Source organism: Anopheles arabiensis, chromosome 3, assembly GCF_016920715.1.
Source record: "Anopheles arabiensis isolate DONGOLA chromosome 3, AaraD3, whole genome shotgun sequence".
Lineage (NCBI taxonomy): Eukaryota > Metazoa > Arthropoda > Insecta > Diptera > Culicidae > Anopheles > Anopheles arabiensis.
This window is the reverse complement of record NC_053518.1, coordinates 7,100,462-7,121,274: the sequence shown is the minus strand read 5'-3', so window position 1 is coordinate 7,121,274 and position 20,813 is coordinate 7,100,462. Positions and strand designations below refer to the sequence as shown.

The 20,813-nt window shown below is 47.5% G+C and overlaps 2 protein-coding genes across 2 annotated transcripts in view; one reads left to right on the top strand and one right to left on the bottom strand.

The window, feature by feature from the left end:
- The first annotated feature begins 1,066 nt into the window (after positions 1 to 1,066).
- LOC120904087 lies at positions 1,067 to 6,946 on the top strand. Its single transcript, XM_040313833.1, has one exon. It carries the CDS (start codon positions 1,514 to 1,516, stop codon positions 6,731 to 6,733), a length of 5,220 nt encoding a protein of 1,739 aa, XP_040169767.1. The 5' UTR covers positions 1,067 to 1,513; the 3' UTR covers positions 6,734 to 6,946.
- An 8,224-nt stretch (positions 6,947 to 15,170) lies between these two features.
- The window catches only part of LOC120902478 (protein bowel), a 41,889-nt gene continuing 36,246 nt past the window's right edge, over positions 15,171 to 20,813 (bottom strand). The window contains exon 3 of the mRNA XM_040311243.1: positions 15,171 to 17,914. Coding sequence (XP_040167177.1) covers positions 16,423 to 17,914 — 1,492 coding nt within the window. The 3' untranslated portion in view covers positions 15,171 to 16,422. The remainder of the gene's footprint in view (positions 17,915 to 20,813) is intronic.

The window sequence follows — 20,813 nt, the reverse complement described above, 5'->3', positions numbered from 1 at the left end:
ACAGCTGGACACTCTTGGGCGCTCTCTGGCGCAGTTGGTCAATTTGCTCACTCCCCCCTTGGCCCCTCCTCACCCTCTCACCTTGACTCGATCAGTTCGGCATAGTCCAACGATCAGTCGCTTCCTCTCCTTTTCCCACCCTTGACCCGATCAGTTCGGCATAGTCCAACGATCAGTCGCTTCCTCTCCTTTTCCCACCCTCGACCTGATCAGTTCGGCTTAGTCCAACGATCAGTCGCTTCCTCCCCCTCCCTCGACCTGGTTAGTTCGGCACGTCCAACAACCAGTCAGGTTCTATTCCTTCCCTTTCCTGTGGCAATTCCGGTCGAATTTTTCACCGGTTTGTTCCTCCTTCCCCTTCCTCCATCCTTGGCCAAGTCGCGGTGGCAGTTGCACCCTCTGCCGCCCCCTCCCCCACCATTTGGTCCTTCGAACCGGATCAGGACAGAGGTTCTACGTCGCGTGTGTGAGTGCGTATCAGCTCACGTTCCTTAAGGTCCGTACCTTCTTAAGGAAAGTTCTCCGCGTACGTGTGCAAGTGCGTATCAGCTTGTACGATCTCCGTTCGGGTCAGAACCGTGTGTCTACGTCGCGTGTGTAGTGCCTTAGTGCGTATCCACTTAAGGGACATCTTCCACGTACGTGTGTAAGTGCGCATCAGCTTACACGATCCAAGACAATAGTGTTGTGCATCGCGCGTACATGTGCTTATCTGCTTTCACGATCATCCGCTCGGGTTAGAACAGTGTTTCTGCGTCGCGTGTGTGTAGTGCGTATCAGCTCACACAATACCTAAGTGCGTATCATCCTAGGTAGCTTTCTTCGCGTGCGTGTGTAAGTGCGTATCAGCTTACACGATCCAACCAAAGAGCAGTGCAGTGTAAGCGCAGCAGACAATTCGCGTGTGTGTAGAGTGCTTCGCAAATTACGTTTACTTTACTTAGGTGCGTATCAGCCTAAGTGAATTTCTCCGTGCGCATGTGTAAGTGCAAATCAGCTTACACGATCCTACGAAAATCAGTGCTGTGAAGTGCAAGTGTAGGTAGTTCGCGAGTACAAGTGCGTATCAGCTTGTACTAATTTACCATTATTAACATTTGCAAGTTGCAAAGAACGTTTCTTTTCATACCCGCCACCGTGAACGCGAATTGCCTTCCGAGAAACAATTAGTGAAAACTGCGCTCGAATTCAGTGTACAACCCTACTCCGCGAGTGAACATTAACATTAAAGCAATAGTTCTTGCGAAGTTGGTTAGTGCTTGTTCCTGCTTGTTCCTGTTGTTTCTGCCTGATCCTGTTTACTCCTGCTTGTTCCTGCTTGTTCCTGTGTTCCTGCTTGGTGCTGTCGGATGCTTTTGGTGCATTACGGCCCGTTCCTGTATTTGCTGTGTTCCTGCTTGATTCCGGGAAGCGGACCATCAAGACGTCAGCATCCCCTCGGTTGGTGAGTATAGAAAGTCACAGGTAAGCAAGGGTGTAGGACAAGTGAAGCAATTTTTTACCAGCCACCACAATGCCAGTCACTCCATTACCGCAACCGAGTAAGAAGGGGGAACATGAGGACGATGTGGATGAGTTTGCCGGCTTCGTCGATGACGTGTTATCGAAAACCACTTTAATGCAGTTCGACACTGCAAGAACAAAAATGCAAATGGTGATCGAACAACTCGAAGACGAACTAAACGAATTCGTCACAAAACCGTCTGCATCAATTGTTCCTGCCGTGAAACTTAGAGTAAACACAATGGCAGAGAAATACAATGGTCTTCAAGAACAGTTGTATGATAGCAAAAATTATACTAATGAAGACAAGCAACGCGAGCGAAAATACAACTCACTACATAGAAAATTAACTAATGCATTAGAAGAAGCTATTTGCGAAATAAATAATAAACCTTCTCCATCTATAACAGAAGTTCAACCAGCTTCAGTTATAGTGCAGCAATATCCGCTTCCTGCATCGCTTCCCTCCTTTAACGGGAATTATGAAGCCTGGCCAAAATTCAAGGCAATGTTTCTTGATATAATAAAAAGAAGCAGTGACAGTGATGCTGTTAAGATCCATCATTTAGATAAAGCGCTAGTGGGCCAAGCAGCAGGCACATTAAATGCACATTTAACAACAACTATTACATTCGATCAAGCTTGGAAATTTGTCGAAGCCCGATTTGACAACCCAAGAGTAATAGTGGACGAACTCATTAAGGGACTGCTCAACATGCCACACGTTCGCAGTGAATCTGCAAAGGAATTACGCAGTCTCCTTAAAATGTGCACACACTATATTAATGGGTTGAAAAATATGAACAAGGCACCTGATACACTAAGCAAGTTGATAATTAACTACCTGTTAACATCACGATTTGATCCTGAAACACGCAAATTATGGGAAAGAACACTTCCTCACCATGACTTTCCAGACCTTGACAATACATTAAGTTTTCTCACCACTCAATGTGAAGTGCTGGAAAGGTGCAAACCTGAGAGCCACTACAAAGGCAATAAAGAGACTCGGGCACACGTTGCCGTACCAGCGCAACACACACCAGTATCTTCAGCCTTCTCCGCCTGTGAGCTATGCTCAGAACGCCATTGGCTGGATAAATGTCCAGTATTTATTGGGCTATCTGTTCACGAAAAAATAAATCGTGTTCAACAATTAGCACGGTGCGAAAATTGCCTTGGAAAAAATCACGCGGCAAACAGATGCAAGTCGAAATATACATGTCGCAAATGCAAGCAAAGGCATCACACTCTGTTGCATAAAGAGCCTGTACATCCAACTACATCTACAACGATCAGCATGCAAAACACCACAACACAGCCAACTGTTTTGCTCGCCACTGCTGTTGTTTATGTAGAAGACAAAACAGGAAAAACACATCCAGCTAGAGCACTTTTAGATAGCGGTTCGCAATCTAATTTCATTTCGAGCCATTTGGCTCAATTATTAAACATTAAAAAAACATCAGTAGAAATACCAGTGATTGGTATAGGAGGCAGCATCGATAGCTTTGTGCGAAGCAAAGTCCGCACTACAATACACTCCCGTTGCACTAATTATAAAACAACAACAGAACTTTTAGTGCTAAAAAAACCCGCTGCTAATCTGCCTTGTAACAATGTCAATTTCAATCAGAATCTATTACCATCAGCCATCACGCTTGCAGATCCTAATTTCTATTGTTCAGGAAAAATTGATATTATACTGGGTGCCGAGCATTTCGCTGAAATCATTAAGGGTGGTCGCTTGAAAATCAACGACGTACTTCCTTCCCTTCAAGAGTCCGAACTAGGATGGTTGGTTAGCGGAAAGGTGGCATCAACAAATGTGTCCACACCTATTATGAGTGCAGTATGCATAACACCCATAGAACAGCTTATGGCAAAATTCTTTGAAGTAGAAGAACTATCGGCAACCAGCTCCGGCTGGAGTGAAGAAGAAACACATTGCGAGACTTCATTTTTGGATAGCACAACGCGTGACGAACAAGGTCGCTATGTTGTTCGACTACCAGTAAAGTCAGACATAGCGCATGCTTTGGGTGACTCAAAATCGATGGCCCTTCGTAGATTTCTTTCCCTTGAACGTAGACTGCAGCGCGAACCAGAGACACGAGCAGCTTATGTTCAATTTATGACCGAATACGAACAACTTGGTCATATGAGTCCTGTCGAACATGAAATTGTATCACACCAGGTGGAATATTACATCCCACATCATCCAGTGTTCAAAGCTGAAAGCACGACAACGAAATGCAGAGTAGTGTTCGATGCGTCTGCCAAAACCACCTCAGGCTATTCTCTAAATGATGCGTTAATGGTTGGACCAACCATTCAACAGGAATCGTTTACAATCTTACTACGCTTTCGTTCCTATATCATTGCAGCCATCGCTGATGTAGAAAAAATGTACAGGCAAGTGTGGGTACACCCTGAAGATCGCCCACTGCAACGTATATTTTGGAGAGATTCTCCAAATCAGCCAATTCGAACTTTTCAACTGAACACCGTCACCTACGGAACAGCATCAGCTCCATTCCTTGCTGTAAGAGCATTAAAACAGATAATAATTGATCATGGGAAAGAATTTCCAAAAGCGGCAGAAAGAATGGACGACTTCTATGTGGACGATTTTATTTCCGGAGCTGATTCGATTACTGATGTACAACAATTGTACAATGAAGCAACAACACTGTTGGCAAAGGGAGGATTCACCCTCAGAAAATGGTGTTCAAACGATCCTGAAGCGCTGATTGAAATCGGCAACATAAAAAATGTCACAATGCCTGCGGACGACGTCAATGGACATGTGACTACCCTAGGACTTATTTGGCGACCCCGTGCGGACACTTTTAGCATAAAGGTGCACATTCCTGAAACCATTCATCACCTATCAAAACGATTCGTTCTTTCTTCAATTGCTAAAATTTATGACCCATTAGGCCTCATCGATCCTGTAAAGGCATTGGCGAAACAAATAATGCAGCAGATTTGGGAGCTAAAGAAAACAGATGGGAAGAACTGGGATTGGGATGATGAACTTCCGTCGGATCTACAACAAGCTTGGGTTCACTTTCAACAACACCTTGAACCTCTTCGTAACCTTCAGATTCCTCGAGCAGCTGTCCATACATCCATTCATAATGTTCAATTACATGTTTTTTGTGACGCTTCAGAAAAAGGGTATGGCGCCTGTTGTTACATCCGTGACGACAACGATGAAGAAAACATCACTTCACAACTATTGACTTCTAAGTCAAAAATAGCTCCACTTAGCCAAAAACTAACTATTGCCCAACTAGAGCTGTGCGCAGCAAAGCTAGGCAGCGATCTATTTGCGAAAGTAAAGGAAGCAATTCCAACATTTTCGAATGTTTATTTTTGGACCGATTCAATGATCGTTTATCACTGGCTACAATCTCCACCACAGAGCTGGAAAACTTTTGTCGCAAATCGTGTCTCTCACATACAAAAAGTGACCAAAGGATTTTCCTGGCGACACATTCCAGGATGCGACAATCCAGCAGATTTAGTTTCTCGCGGTTGCTTTGGTTCTGAATTAATCAACGACATAAAATGGTGGCAGGGTCCAACCTGGCTACCATGCTCAGAAAATGTTTGGCCATTAACTCCTACGGTACAAGAAAACGTCGATGCTGAACAACAAAGACGATCGCAACCCGTACTAGCTCACGTAGCAGTTGAGCCACCAGTGCATGAATTATTCACTAAATACTCATCTTTATTTACCCTTAGACGCATGATTGGCTACTGGATTCAGTATTACAAAATACTTCGCAAGCAAATTCCTCCCAGCAAGCTTCTATCAGTGCAAAGCATAATAGAAGCTGATTTATATTTATGTCGTCTAGTACAAGAAACCCACTTCAAGGCAGAACTGAAAGCATTAAAGGCAGGACTCTCAGTACCGTCATCGTCCTGCATGAAATGGTTTAATCCTATCATATCTTCTGATGGCCTCATTCGTGTCGGAGGTCGACTCACACATTCGATTCTCCCCGAAACCGAAAAACATCCCATAATTCTACCAAGCAAACATCCCTACTCAGTGTTGCTAGCCAATTATTATCATCTCAAATATTTCCATGCTGGACCGCAGCACATGCTAAATACAATTCGGCAACAATACTGGATCATCGGTGGCAGAAATTTGGTAAAGCGTGTTTATCACCAATGCTTAACTTGCTTCCGAGCTAAACCCAAGATGCTTACTACACTCATGGGTGACTTACCACCGCCGAGGGTGATTGCTTCCAGGCCATTCTCAATAAGCGGCATCGACTACTGTGGGCCTGTTTTTGTCAAGGGTGCACACCGTCGAGCGGTACCCACAAAAGCATTCGTAGCTATCTTCATTTGTTTTACAACAAAGGCAGTTCACATCGAACTCGTCTCCAGTTTAACTACCGAAGCTTTTCTTGCAGCCTTACGTCGATTCATAGGCCGTCGAGGTCTGGTGTCCGAGCTCCATTCGGATAACGGGACCAATTTCAAGGGAGCTTCCAACGAGCTCAACAACCTCTATCGTCTCCTTCATTCTGATGAACATCAGCGCAAGATGCACTCCTGGACCCTGGAGCGTGGCATCGATTGGACGTTCATCCCTCCTCGCGCACCCCATTTCGGCGGACTCTGGGAGTCGGCCGTAAAATCAGCCAAGTACCATCTTCTCCGTACCATGGGCACATCTTCGTATACCTTCGAAGATATGATGACGATACTGACGGAGGTTGAAGGATGTCTCAACTCGCGCCCTATTACTCCGATGTCCGACAATCCATCCGACCTGACAGCTCTGACCCCGGGGCACTTCTTGACTGGGTCCCATATGCAGCTGCTACCTTCGATTGACGTCTCGCAGATTCCATCCAATCGACTCAACCACTGGCAGCTTATCCAACAACAACTTCAACGTTTTTGGAAACGTTGGCATACCGAATACTTGCAGCAATTGCAAACGCGAAGCAAGTGGTTCGTTAAGGGGAATTATGAAATAAGGGAAGGGCAGTTAGTGATTGTTCATGAAGACAATGTTCCACCTTCTAGATGGCCGCTCGCTAGGATTACTAAAATCCATCCAGGAAAGGATGGTGTCACTCGGGTAGTTACAATCAGGACTAGTAAAGAAAAGGAACTGACTAGACCCATAACCAAAATATGTCTGATTCCTGAAATAGACCATATAGATCCAACCGATAGTAAAATTTAGAAATTTTAGGTGGCAGGATGTTGGATTTGTAACAAATATCCGCCTGCAGATATGCAACCTGCAGTACTACTAATACATGCGAAAATAACATCATGGCAGATTACCACTGTTCCTTCGATAAGGAGCCATGATGTAAATGTAACCGTGTAATCTGATGTAACAATCGCTAGAAGCGCATGTCTGTGTTTAGTCCATAGGATGCGCAGAAATAAATCCAAGAGATGAGAGAGAAAAAAAGGCAAATTGTTCGGAGTCGAAATTTATTTCATATCCTCAACTCGACACAGCCCTAGAATCCTTCGGTAGTCCTTGGCGGGTAGCTACAGCTGGACACTCTTGGGCGCTCTCTGGCGCAGTTGGTCAATTTGCTCACTCCCCCCTTGGCCCCTCCTCACCCTCTCACCTTGACTCGATCAGTTCGGCATAGTCCAACGATCAGTCGCTTCCTCTCCTTTTCCCACCCTTGACCCGATCAGTTCGGCATAGTCCAACGATCAGTCGCTTCCTCTCCTTTTCCCACCCTCGACCTGATCAGTTCGGCTTAGTCCAACGATCAGTCGCTTCCTCCCCCTCCCTCGACCTGGTTAGTTCGGCACGTCCAACAACCAGTCAGGTTCTATTCCTTCCCTTTCCTGTGGCAATTCCGGTCGAATTTTTCACCGGTTTGTTCCTCCTTCCCCTTCCTCCATCCTTGGCCAAGTCGCGGTGGCAGTTGCACCCTCTGCCGCCCCCTCCCCCACCACAAATGTCTCCGTTCCGATGAGCTCAGAGATTAAATGTTGCCATCGCCCTCAATCAAGCGAACGGTATTTACACTTCAAACAAAACCCAACACTCGAGACCGATTGGCCGCCTGGCTCGCATCGTACCGGCCCGTTGTCTACCTTGCGAAGAAATTGCGTCAAAGCCCATCCCACCGAGGAGTGTAGGAAAAAAAACACGCAATCCTCCCCCTCCGCGAGTTAGTCAGTTCGCAGAATTGCCTTCCCGCACTGCCAATCGCACTAGGACAGGGGGGGAGGATTAGTGTCGCTCGGTGTCCATGGCACACACAAGCAAACGCACCCATGGACCCCGTGGGAAGGCGCTCCTCAAATGTCAACCGGGTGGACCGGGCCCCGCTTCTCAATATCGATGCCCAACGGCAGCGGTTGTTGTTCAGTGTTTGGTGAATATTCAAATTAATCAACTACCGAATTTGTCCTGCCCATACCTTCGCACCCTCTCCCCAGGTTGCCTCTGGACGGGGTTGATTTCTTGAGAAAACCACAGGCTACCACCGGCCCGGCTTAAGCCGGGTTTAATAAGCCTCTTTGCCGTTTTTTTTCGTCCTCCTCAGCTCTGGTCACACCTTCCTCTTCTCCTCTTCACCATGTGCAACTCCGATTGCGCGATCGCGTAAGCCTTCTGGTTTCTGGTGGATGATCATTTATTTTCGCCAGACGTCGCAACTGCAACACGTACACCCCGTCGCCGTCGTGTCCTACCGGCATCAAGTGGCTAACTGGGCGGATTAAGATGATGTATGTCTTTTCGGTGGAATTGACGGCGGCTTGAGGGACGTTTGAGTGTGATTAATTCGGCCGTGCAAGCGTTTAGCGTTGCGTTCCGGTTCGACCAAAGGGGAAATTCCGGTTGCTCGCTTGTGCATCGCGGGCGCGCGATAATAGTGACAATAGCTCTGTGCGGGTATGCCGGGATTTGAAGTAGTCCGAAAACCCGTTGACACGCCACCACCACCCTGGCGTAGCCCTGGCTTGAAGCGTAAATTATGCGTCGCGTGAAAGTTCGCCAAAAGGGATGTGTTTGCGTTACTGTTTAACATTTGCGTCGGTGACATTTCGTCGAATAGCACGCTCTCGGGGCAGGGCCCGGGCTCGCGGAATGGCCCCGATGAGTAATAAGTGACTTTTAAATGGAGAAGGTTTTGCTGAGCTGCAGCTTAACGTGAGCGTGATTCACTGGGAATCATAAATCTTAATTATAAAACAAACAAAGCAGTAGAAATCGGTTGTGTCCGATCGATTTGGCTGCCGCACGAAAGGTTTGTCGTGGTTAATGAGCGTACAAGATGCTGATAACGGGAGAGGTATAATAATTTATTAAACAAAGAACACAAGAAGCGTGAAATGAGAGATTTACTCGACGATAGGGTTCTCGAAATGCAAATACCGCTCCAGCTGTGTAGTCGATCGTGTCCAATCGCTTGTACCGTAACTGCTACTCGTTGAGTGATAAACATATTTTTCCGATTTTCATACCCAAGTGACACACCTAAGCCGGAAGCGTGACGAAGCGAATATCCTCATCCGATTACAGCAGACGCTCACCGGAGAGTTATCTACCGCACGAAACGGGTTCCCTTAATTACGGGCTACCGAACGTCGATAATTATTTAAATCACATGCAAAGCTCATCCTCTCTTCATGTAAGCTTTTCCTGTTTTTGTGCCCCTTTTTGTGGCGCTGTTGAAAGGAAAACCCTCCTAATTCTGAACCGCTGGAAAATCAGTGCGCTGCCATTTCTCTTCTCGTACGCCTATCAATCGTCAGCTCAGCGCGAGAAGCTTTTGCCAGCTCAAAATGGCACCCCAGAGACACCACGCTTTCCCAGCCCGATACTTCCCTTTCCAGTGGTTTGTGGTGCCTGATCCAGTTTGGCGGTGGCGTGCCGTTAATCCTCGCCAATGTCTGTCTTCTGAGAGGGGGAGGTAAGGCAACGGAAAACCCGGCCTACGCCTATCGCCAACACCCTCGAAAAAGGCCAGACGTCGTCGTCGTAGTCGTCGAATCTTAATTATGACGATATTTTTTATCATATTTTCCGATTAAATTACACTTCCACCACCGGTTGAGCTTCTGGTTTGGTGTGCAAGAAGCACTCGCGCGCATTGGGCGGGTTTCGGTGGATGCCAGTGGGTGGTGGGGGTACACAAGCGCACAGATCAGATAGTGGGGCCTGTCACACCGGGAGCTTGCGATCGTTAATAATCTTAATCCCGGTAGAGTTGCTCGCCGTATCGCGCGTTGCTGGAAGTCGCTCCCGGAGTGTTGGAGTGTGAGTTGTTTTTTTTCTTAATCTTTCTCCTACTTCTACCAATGTTCGGTAGCCATGTACTTCGTTAACCTTGTCCAAGCCTGCAAGCACAGTACCTGTGCCCAGCACAGTCCCGTGATTGGTCTCCGGCTAAAGGTAAGCTTAATTTATTGATAATTAGATTTGATTCGATAACGATTAAATTCAATGGTTTCTGCCTGGTGGGACGACATAAATTTACCGATTAGAACAGAGCTGCATGGTGGGGCAGCCATGGCGTAGCGTATCGCACCGAGCGAGCGCTTCCTTCGCAGCCACGATCGATCGATTGATCGACCGGTTGGATGCGGTTTGGCTCCGAGCGCCCGAGCGTCTTACCGTTTGCGAGAAGGTTCGTCCGGAACCTCCCGGAGGCCGAGGCTAATCCGATCGTAAGCCGTGGATTTACGAGGGATATGTTCCGGCCCGCATCGTCATTGGTGGGTGAGAGGGGTTTCGCTTCTTAGAAGCACCCTCCGCGTGCCCCCAACCGGGAGGGATAGACAGGGATTTAAATAGGACATTGGACTCCGGGTGAATGCTTGCTTTACTTCATACCTTCATTTCTGCCTCGTGCGGCTCGTAAGCTTCTTCCACACGTTGACGTTTGGCTTCGTTCAAAGGTGAAAGAAAAGTGCACCTTGAGGATTGCATTCTCGCAGCAGACACAGCACCGGACACCAGGGTCCATGTTCCATCAAACACGGACAAAAAAAACACCGGATGGGCCACCGAGATCAAGGATGGGATGTTAAAAATTCATTAAAACGCAATCTTGCTGAAAGCACCCGTTTGCACCGTTTTGCCCGACCCGGCAGTTCGTTGCAGACAAAAAAGCGTGGTGATGGCACGTAGACAAAAACGGAAAGAAAAACAGCTCCGTTGACAGGAAATAGCAATAGGGGTAGTGCAGATGCGATTTTTGTTTTTGTTTGAGCGGAAGACATTTTCCATCGACGAAAGCCAGACACGGATGTGCAGAAAAAGAGTTGCCAAGCAAAAAGAGTCCGAGCAGGGAGCTTCTTTGTCCAGAGGGAATTCTCATGACTGGGACAATTTTTCCGGTACGTGAAGCACACCAAACGAACTTCCAACAAAGACCAACGCGAGACAATGTGTGCTCGGTGTACTAGAGTTTCGGTAGCAGTTACATTATGATCAAGGGATGTTTGACCTGTCCCCAAGGTGGACAAAGGAATCAATACTTCCTGGAAGACTGGTTTTGCCCCAGAATTGGCACAGATTGCAACGTGGAACTGATTTTAAATGGTTTTACACTGATGGAAAGCGTGCTCTTTGATGTGATAACTGATGTAATCTACTATTGATTTCCTTTGGAGCGATGCTTTGGCACGAAACATCTGCAAAAAATAGGAAGAATCTTTCAAAAGCTTGTTGACTCAACGTCTCTTCCACTTTAGAGCACAATATTTTCATGTCTTTATCATCGGTGGCTTTCAAAAACTTGAAGTTGGCAGCGAAACGAGTGCTCTTTAATAAAACATGAGCTGCTTATTGTGACAATCTTTCTCCTTTCTGCACATTGCCACACGGACTGCAAATTTAGCCATCCAAATACTTCCAAAGGCACCATTTTAACATGCAACAGAACGCTAAGGCATCATTTTAACATGCACCAAGAAACTTCTGGCCCTCTTTGCCATGCCTCACATACCCAGGAAGATGCACTTTCCGCTTGGCGATTCTGGAAACGCATCACACCTCCACTGTCACCTCGGAGCCGGCAAAGTCCTCTACCTCCCGTGCCGGGTTTTTGGTGAGCGGAAAAGTTTCGCACTCCCGTTGATAGATCGAATTACAAACTGCATCCACAAAATGGGCAAGTTTGTGCCCGATGCGCTCTTGCGCGGTGGTGAAAGTTTCGCTTCCACGCAGTGTCGCAGCGTCTTTTGTTGGAATTGGATCTTGGGTCGGTTTTGTGGGTCGGAGAATACGAAATTGTTGTCCTCTTCTGGTGCGACCACAAATAGAATCGTTTTTGTCGGAATTTCGGGAGATTTTATGTGCTCCAATGATAAATTCTTGGTATCCTGAAAGAAAGACGAAGCTTTATCGTGCTACTTGCAATGACAGGACAGAGTGATTCACTTTTTGGAGCATTCTTTTACTGCATGCAATGGATATGGAGGAACTAAAACACCATTAGCAGTGACTGCCTTAAAAAGGGTTGAGGTATCGGTCACTATGCGGACCAGCTCATCTAACCCATCGTTGCCCAGTGCCAGGCTAGGTGCTAATTGTGTCTCGATGAAGCGTAAACCAATTCCCGAGCCTAATGAAAGTGACCTCGGCAGTAAACTCCCGGTAGGTCTCCCCGTGGAGTGAAATGGCACCGTATGTCTGTGTGTGATTATGCAGCGTAATGTGCACTTGCACTAAAGGGTCGCGGTGCGTTGGTTTTTGTGTTGTGGATAGGTGCTTGAATGCTGCGTGAAAGCGTACATTCACCACAAGAGTCACCACTCTGTGCGTCATGCATCGATGCGTCAACGTAGCCGAGGCTCTCGTGTGTGTGTGTGTGTGACTAGGCTATTCATTTCCATAAATCAGACGCGCCGTTAAGCTCCATTCTTTCCCACTGGTGCACGGCACTAGCACCGATCGGTTGCATTAAACGCTGGCACTAATTAGCCATTAAACGCCAACACGCACCATGTCGTCGCAGTGACACTAAACCCCGGACCCGTTTTCCCCTTCCCCAGGGGAGGGGTTTCTGTCTCGTCGACGGTGTGCACGCAAACGGAAGCAAAAGCCCGTGGGCAGCAGCACCACCACCAGGGGATGAAGATGTCAACCGCGTTGGAGTAAAGGGAGCAGGAGGCGCATTAAAATGTCCTCCGGCAGTAGGCCGAGGCACTCGTTAGCTCGCGATGCACATACGCTGGGCGACACATTGCGACGTCAAAAACAACGTGCCGAATGCATAAAATTTAATGAAAATGTTGAAAAACGATTACGACCACGGACTGTCTTTGCGAGTTTGCAGTGTGATTGTAGTAAATTTTGATTATGTCCTCCGGGGGGGAGTCTTGGGCCCTGCTTTGGGACGTGTTTGGCCGACCGTCTGTGCAGCAAGTGCCCCTTGCTTTATCTCGTGGTAATGGTGGAGAGTTGTTTTTCGTGTTCTGGTTTGAGGAGAGGGGTTTTTGTGGCCTTTTTTGGGTCAATTTTTGGATGGACGATGGGTTTACGGGTACGTCCGGTTCGATCAGTAAGGTTGGGGTGAGCTAAATGATTCCATTTCGTACTGAAGCGTCGTTAAAATAAATCGCACGAAGCGTCTTGAAAGGTGCTGTTGGAAGGTATGGAATAGGATGTAATGAGGATGGCAGTTAAATAGTTTGTGGCTTGTGTTTGCCTCGCTTATAGTATCATTGGGAAGCTTTTAGGATCAAGATGACAAATGGAAATGGCTGTGAGAGTTGCAATGAAACGTTTTGTTCTTGAAGGAAATTGTTATTGAATTGAACAGGCATCGGTGAGATGGAAGTTTAAGAAGGTGTTTGTCACGCCATTAGTAGGACACTAAAGAATCTAGTCTTGCGAAGACCTTGTAAAGATTGTTTAATGTTTGTCGTATTTTTGAATAACCGAAAACCTTTTAATTCTGTATTTCCTGTCCCCAAAAAACACTCACAAAATAACAGCCAAATAACAACAATTTCTCATACATAATAACACCCGAGGCAAAGAAAAATCCCAGACAACACGGAAAAAACGTGAGCCAACGAAATGGACATTTAAATTATGAGCCCTTTGTTCGGCGAACGGCTTAAATCCACAAGGGACCCACCACGGAAAGTCAACCACCGACGACAGCGAATGTTTGTTAGAAGTTTCTTGTTCCTTTCATCCCGATCCACACCCCTGCGCTGTGTGAAAAGCATATCGACACCTCAAGACAATCGATGAGCTGCCTGCAAGAACAAAACCCTCTAATCTTGACCCACACACACACAGACACAAACACACAGCAAAATACCACAAGTCGTCGGTTTTCTTCGCTTTTCTTTTCTACAATCCATTCCCGGCCATCCCGTCGTAGGAAGGAGCGTAGCAGCAGGAACCCCCCACCGTCGCCTGAAACACGAGATGACAAGAAAAATGACCTCGATGTCACGTTTAGGCGACAAAAGTTGGGGACATCGTCCCGTCGTCGTCGTCGTCGTCGTCGATGGCATTCGGTACATTCTTTACCATCTTTTGGCTGTTCGAAAGGCGCAGATCGCGTTTGGATTTGGAGCTGAGGTTGATACAGTTTTTTTCCTTCTTCGCTGTGTGTATTTTTAATCCTTCGGTCAGACTTCCTTAGCGGAGGTTCCTTTTTTTCTCTCCTACTGCTGCTGCTGCTGGTGCTTGCTTTTTCCTTCTTTTTCTCCTTCCTCTACTCTCCCAGTGATCGTCCTCCTCTCTCTATTTAAACTTTATTGCCATAATCGGATTATCTGTTAGGACTTATGGGTTACTTCCTTAGCTTTCCTTGCCCGACTGGAGCGGTTTCGTGGAATCGTGCACGGGGACCTCCAAACGAATCGTTCTTTACCTCTTTTTTTGTGTTTGTTTTGTTGATTCTTCGTTCCAGTTCTGTTGTGCGTGTGTGTTTTTTTTCTTTCTTTTTGTTGTTGCTTATCAAAACTTCTTGCTTTTCTTGCTATCAAACTTTGCTCCTCTTCGGGTTTCTTCTGTTATTTGTTTCTCATGCTTGCCCGTTTCATTTCAGCGCTTAGGTTTCGCTCATTAAAACGATTTTGTGCTGCTTTTTATCTTTCTTCTGACTTTTTCTCTCTGTTGCTTTGCACTCTGCATCACCTTGCTTCGTTCGCCATGCCATGCTCAAGATTCAATTTTCGATGGTTGTTATCCAACCGATATCTGCTACACGCGATGGCTTGTGCGAATTGTGCTTTCGTCCGAAAGGATGTGCCCGAACGGCAAAACCCCAAACGGCACACTAGCGATCACCGTCTGGTCTCACGGCATTCACCGGGCTTATTGAGCTAATGATATGGTTGAATTTTGCAATTCTTTCCAGAACTAATTAGACATCACGCAAATGAGTGGAACAGCCGATCGCCTTCTTCAACCCGGTTCGGGTCGATCATCAGCAGATCCTTTCCATCGCCATCATGGGAAGACTCGCTGACCAGTAATCACTCTAATGAAAAGTCCACACTAATCCATTAGAGGCTCTTTCTTCTTGCGAGACACCGATCCAGGGTGCAGAGCATGCAGCCAAACCAAACAACCTACTACTGGAGGCTAAAAGCCTTGGGGAGGATAATTTTCTTTCGCCAATGCACATCAGTCGGGCATGAAACGCGTTAATGATCAACACCGATTGTTTACTTTTTTAAAAATCATTTTTTTACTTTATTTCATTCGCTTCAAGACATTGGAGAAACATACAATAATAATAATAAAAAAACACATAATACAATTAATGATAATGATTGTACGATTTGTCGACCCTTTCTAACTGTGAAGCACTTCACCTAGTGTCGTCTAGTGCCGAAAACTATCATCCTAACAAGTTCTAGCGAAAAAAAAGCAACACCGCAGACGAGCTGCAGATGTATCGAATGTTCGAGCGAATCACAAAAAATAACTTACTTGGTAGGAAGTTTTAAGCTAATTCTTACTAACCGACAGGTTCCTGATGTGTATGAGAACTTGCTCTATTTACGCTAATGCTTCACCGTCACAACAACTCTCACACACCAAGGAAGCCCGTAAAAAAGAGGGCCCACTGTACACGCCTGCACCCTGAAGCAGGGACATTAGATATGGTTGTGAGAGATGAAGCGTTAAATGCATACTAGAACCGGCAACTGTAATTGAAATCTACACACTACCCCTCACATCGAAGGACAACACACACACCAACATTCACTCATCCGTCAAGGAAGTAGTTTTTTTTATGAACGGTTATTCTTCTCTTTTGTACCGGTTTCAGATTACAACTTCAACTCGCATACTTACAGCGTAATATATCACTAACAGCTGCCATGTTGGGGCTCAACGCGTTGGCAACGCGATGGATAGTCAAAAAAAAGGCACGTCCGTCTACGTGGAATCACTACCGAATCTAGCCTATTTCTCGGAACTGGGTTCTTAAATGCAAAGACTCTCACCTGTACAAAGTTGTTGAAGGAGAAGCTAGATCCTCCGCTAAGCTAACCCGGTTACAGACGTATCGGTTTACAGTATTGTCGAAGAAGCACTTCCTAATGCTACCTATTGCTAGCGCTTATCTCTTACTGGAAGTTAACACCGTGAAGAAAGCGAGTGTTTGCTTTGATCACTGACCTACCAAGGCTATTTGCTGCAGATCATCAAGTAAAGGCACTGTTGGCATAACCACTCTATCGCTTAGTGTACTACTGTAGAGTCTATTTGTTACAAAAAAAAATGGGAGAACTATTTCTTAAACTTCCTATTGCTCTTTTAAACGCATCAGTAAAGGGGGGGGGAAGAAGTTCGACACTTGGTGTCGAACGCGTTAGATTCTAACCTAAAAAGGGAGATGTACGCCTCGGAAGCACATTTCTAAAGTCGCAGTTTGTACTGTTGCCGCTCATGCCGCCGGATGTCTACTAGCGACGCATGATGTCCTCTATGCTAAAGCCCGTCTTACGTGGTGGCGGTGGCACTGCCGGTGCTACTACTTGCGGTGTTGCACTCGTGGACGACGAAGAAGCTACTGACGGTGTGGACGAACCTTTTAAAGAGCTGGAAGAGCCAGGTGACGCCATCACTCCCGGATGTGGATGGTGTGGAGAGGCTGCAGCGGAACTGCTACCAGGTCCGCTGCCGGGTCCAACTAACACACTCGGAGCTGGTGCTGGTGGCAGTACAACGGGAAGGTTGGATAGGTTCGCAAGGTTGATCGGTACTGCCATTGAGCTCGGAGCTGGTGGTGGTGGAGGTGGCGGTGGAAGAGCAAGCCCGGGCGGAAGATGAGGTGAGAGCAGTACGGGTGATGCAGATGGGACGGAAGGAGACATCAGTGGCATAGGTTCACGGTGCGGTGAGTCCGGAGGTCCCGAATGTACATCTTCCACAAGATGACTCTTGTGAGGTCCACGACTTCCCGGTGGCATGTGTAAGCTGCGACTCATAATGGGATGCGGCTCTCCATCCGGGCCCATGGCGCGCTTGCGGAGTGGGATGTGACTGAGGAAGCTTCCACCTGCATCCAACATACCACCACCGGAACTGCTTGTGATTGTTGCGGAGGCACGTCCAATCAGTCCCATCTTGTGGTGAAGATCACGTCGAACATGAAGCATCGGTACGAAGACGTCCGTTGCGTGTGATGACGGATGTGGCATCACCATCGGTCCACTGTCGCGCGAGTCTTCTCCATGCCCGGACGGATGCATCGAGCTGGAGTGCTGTGACGATTGAGAAGACATCGACGAGCGACTGCCGTGATCGTACTGGGGACGCATCGTGTACGGACTCTTGGAACCCATCGGTCGCTCGTGGTGACACTGAACTACCGGTGTGGGGTCCGGTTCGTGTCCCGCCACACTGATAAGATCGTCTTCCTCTTCATCTTCCTCCTCGTCATCCTCCTCGTCGCGAGCGGCACGACGGCGCGCTTCCATCACCGATCGCCGTTCGTCCTCCTCCCGTTCGTCATCGTCCAGCTCGGCCGACACGGGCATATCGAGCGGTGGCGAAACGGAACGATGCCGTCCCGCCGGCGAGTGTACGGGAGAGTCTACCTCCAGAACCGTTTCATCCTCATCCCCGCTCAGCTGATGCCCATCATCGTCCACCCCAACGTCGAGCGCTTCCGACGGGACGTCCCCGACCGTGTGCGTTAGGGCATGGCGCCGCAAGTCGCAGTTCCGGCGGAAGACTTTCCCGCACGAGTTGCACTCGTACGGCTTGTGGTCGGTGTGGGTGAGCAGGTGCGTCTTCAGGTTGGAGCGCTGGTTGAAGCTCCGGTTGCACACGGGACACTTGTGCGGCGATTCCTCCATGTGCAGGATCTTGTGGACGGCGAGGGTGCGCGACTGGCAGAAGCCTTTGCCACATTCGGTGCATTTGAATGGCTTTTCCTTGGAGTGGATGTATCTGTGAAAGAGCGAGAAATGGTACAAACATTAGTACAGGGTTGGCCCGGGTCAGGTTACGAAATCGGGGTCGAAGTCAACGAGTGACCTCGAGACATTTGGGGTATTTTTGTTTTTTTGGAGAAACGGTTGTCGATTCTGAAGTGATTGTTTGAGCGGCGGCAGACCGTTACGTCTTCCCCTGAAAGGTGATACGGGTTCAAGGAGAAGAAGGAAATGTTTTGGAGCTCTGAGTCATGATGCAAAGGTGCTGAAAAAGTACTTTAAGCTTCAAACTGTTCCAAAGAGAAGTTCATAGCTTCCTAAGTCCTTCCAAAGATCAAAATGTAACTTTAACTCTTCCAGTGAAACCATGTATCAGATTGTGATTGTATCTTTATGTCGCCATCATTCATCGATGGTTTGATGCTAATTTCATTTTCCTTCAAGATCGATCCGTTGTCGCATGTCATCGCCAATTCATCATCCTAGAACCGATCTTGAAAGGAAGATATCTCCCATGGAAAGCTCCCTCTTATGACCATGATATACGGGCCATTTTACCAGCGGGCATATCGAATGATACGATTGTTGTGTCAGGCTTTTCCAGTACGAACCATTTTTGGCTCGGAGTTCCTCTTTCCCCACGGCTTCAGGTTAATATTCTCCGTACCGTGCAACTTGTTATGGAATATGGAAGTAGCTGTCTTTATCTTGTGTGTGTGTGTGTGTGTTTTCTAGCTACTCTATAACCAAAACCGTATCCAAAGATCCCAAGAACTTCACCGACTCACGTCAACGGCAGCCATCGGCAGCCCTCTGCCTGAAGATGGCCATCATTGGATGTGTTTTTTTCATGCCGCGCTGTGGTGGTTGTTTGTACTAAATGCTATCGAAACACGAAACATCACCCCCCCTCAACCACCCACAAAATGTTCGCTCGTGTTCCGCTGGAGCTGTAACACGGTTATACCGAGAGCACCAGTTTGCACACAGTCGACTGTGAAAGTGGAAGAAGTCGCCACCGTTGCGGAATGGAAAAACAATCACAAAACCATGAAGGATGGGCTGAGAAAGCTAGGAGGCGGGTTTGCCTTCCTTTTTTCCACCCCTCCCCCACTCCGTGTCGTTGTATCATGGCCGGGATTTTCTCGGTACAACCTGGAAGCCAACAGCGACGGCAACCTCGGAGCGAATCCAATTCGAAAGGATTGATTTCTCGCCGGTGCGATGGGAAGGCAAATGATGGCAAAAAGATTGCATGATACGGTTGACTGGTTGAATTGCGATGGGGGGCATGATTTAACGAGGAAGCAGAAGGAACGCTTGTTGCCCTTGGTTCGCCTCAAAACACGGGACGTGTGTAGCAGCGTGTTTGAAGTGCATTTGCTTCAACGGGCTCGTCTCTGGCGCTCCATCCTTTAGGTTGGTTCGATCTGATAAGAAAAGCCCGCAAGACCACCGACGCATTGGTGGGGTGGTGGTGGTGTTGGTGGTCCTGCATCGAACCGAGAGCGTCCTGCCGCATCGATATTGAATTAATGAATAGCAAATATTGATGCTGGGTTGTGTATTGACTGTTGCTGGTGCGCTTTACTGGCGCGTGGCGTGCGTATCGATTCGGAGCTGCAGTGTAGCGCAGGAACGCTAAAGTGTGGTCTACATTGTTGCAGCTTCGCTTGCAAAACCAGCCTACCGAACAGGCAAATCGATTTATTGGATGTTTTCATTGCGAGACAGAAATAGCTTCCTCTTTCTCTCTTTCGCTAGAAATGATATAGAGAAAATAGAAAAGAAGCACATTGTAGTAGTTGACACAGTGTGTCCACCAATAAAAAAGCCGAAATCACCACCACGAAAGTACGTTGATGGTAGTGGCTTGCAGTGTGGTGATTTAGGTAGTCCGCAAGTCAGTGAAATGGCTTAAGCCCATCCAAAATATGCACAATCCCTCCCAGCGTTGAGAGGCTGCCGTTGCCAAAAAAAAAACTATCCCACCGCCAGAGTTGTGACGGTGGCATAATTTATTGGGTAATTTACGACAGAAGCAGAGACCACCATTGCCATTCCCGAATCCACTTTTCGACAGTTTTACACTTTACCCTTGGTTGTCGGTGGCTCGAGACTGCTGCTGGTGTTGGTTTTTTTCCTTTTCGTTGTTCGCTTTTCGCCGCGACGTTCCCACAAACACTGGCCCTGTCTCATTAGCCGGAAACTACACCGAGGCCCCGTATATCATGTGCGCGGTTGCAAGCGGATGATTTAGGAATTATGATAATAATGCACACACACACAAACACACCATAATCGGCGTCATCGAGGCCCCGGGGAGGTGGGAAAGAAGGATACTGCCCTGGAATCATCATCTTTCGCCCTGGAGCTTCTTACACGGCACGGAAGGTAATAAAATAAACGTCACACAACTGCTGCACTGCTGCAGTTGTTGCGCCAAGCGCGTAAAGCAGTTGCACGGTAGGACATTACTCTTAGTAGCTTAATTAGCAGTAGCCTTTCGCCTTTCGCTGTTCAGGCCACTCCCGGGTGATGGATCGACTCAGACCACCAACCGACCGAAACGGACAACGTACCAACTGGTGCATCATTAGTGTCGCGTTAACGACTCTGGACTGGGGCGGGGAGGAAGTTTGGGAAATGGGGAAAAAAGATTTAAACACACGAACAAACAAATAAAATTCCCATTGCGACGAGTACAACCCCGGCGGTTGTGCGAATTTGTGTCCCCAAAAGGCACCAGAGACCACCCGAGCTGATGCTTGTAGTTACCTTGTTCCAGGAAGTCAGAGCGAAAATTTACATTCAACGAGCTGGGTTTGGTTAGAAATGACATGCTCAGGAATGGCATTTAGAGGCAGGATGATGAAGGCCACCGTGAACAACACCCAGAGGAGAAGCAATGTTTC

Bases quoted from the DNA above. Each gene is read 5' to 3' on its own strand.
- LOC120904087 (XM_040313833.1), top strand. From the start codon at position 1,514: ATGCCAGTCACTCCATTACCGCAACCGAGTAAGAAGGGGGAACATGAG.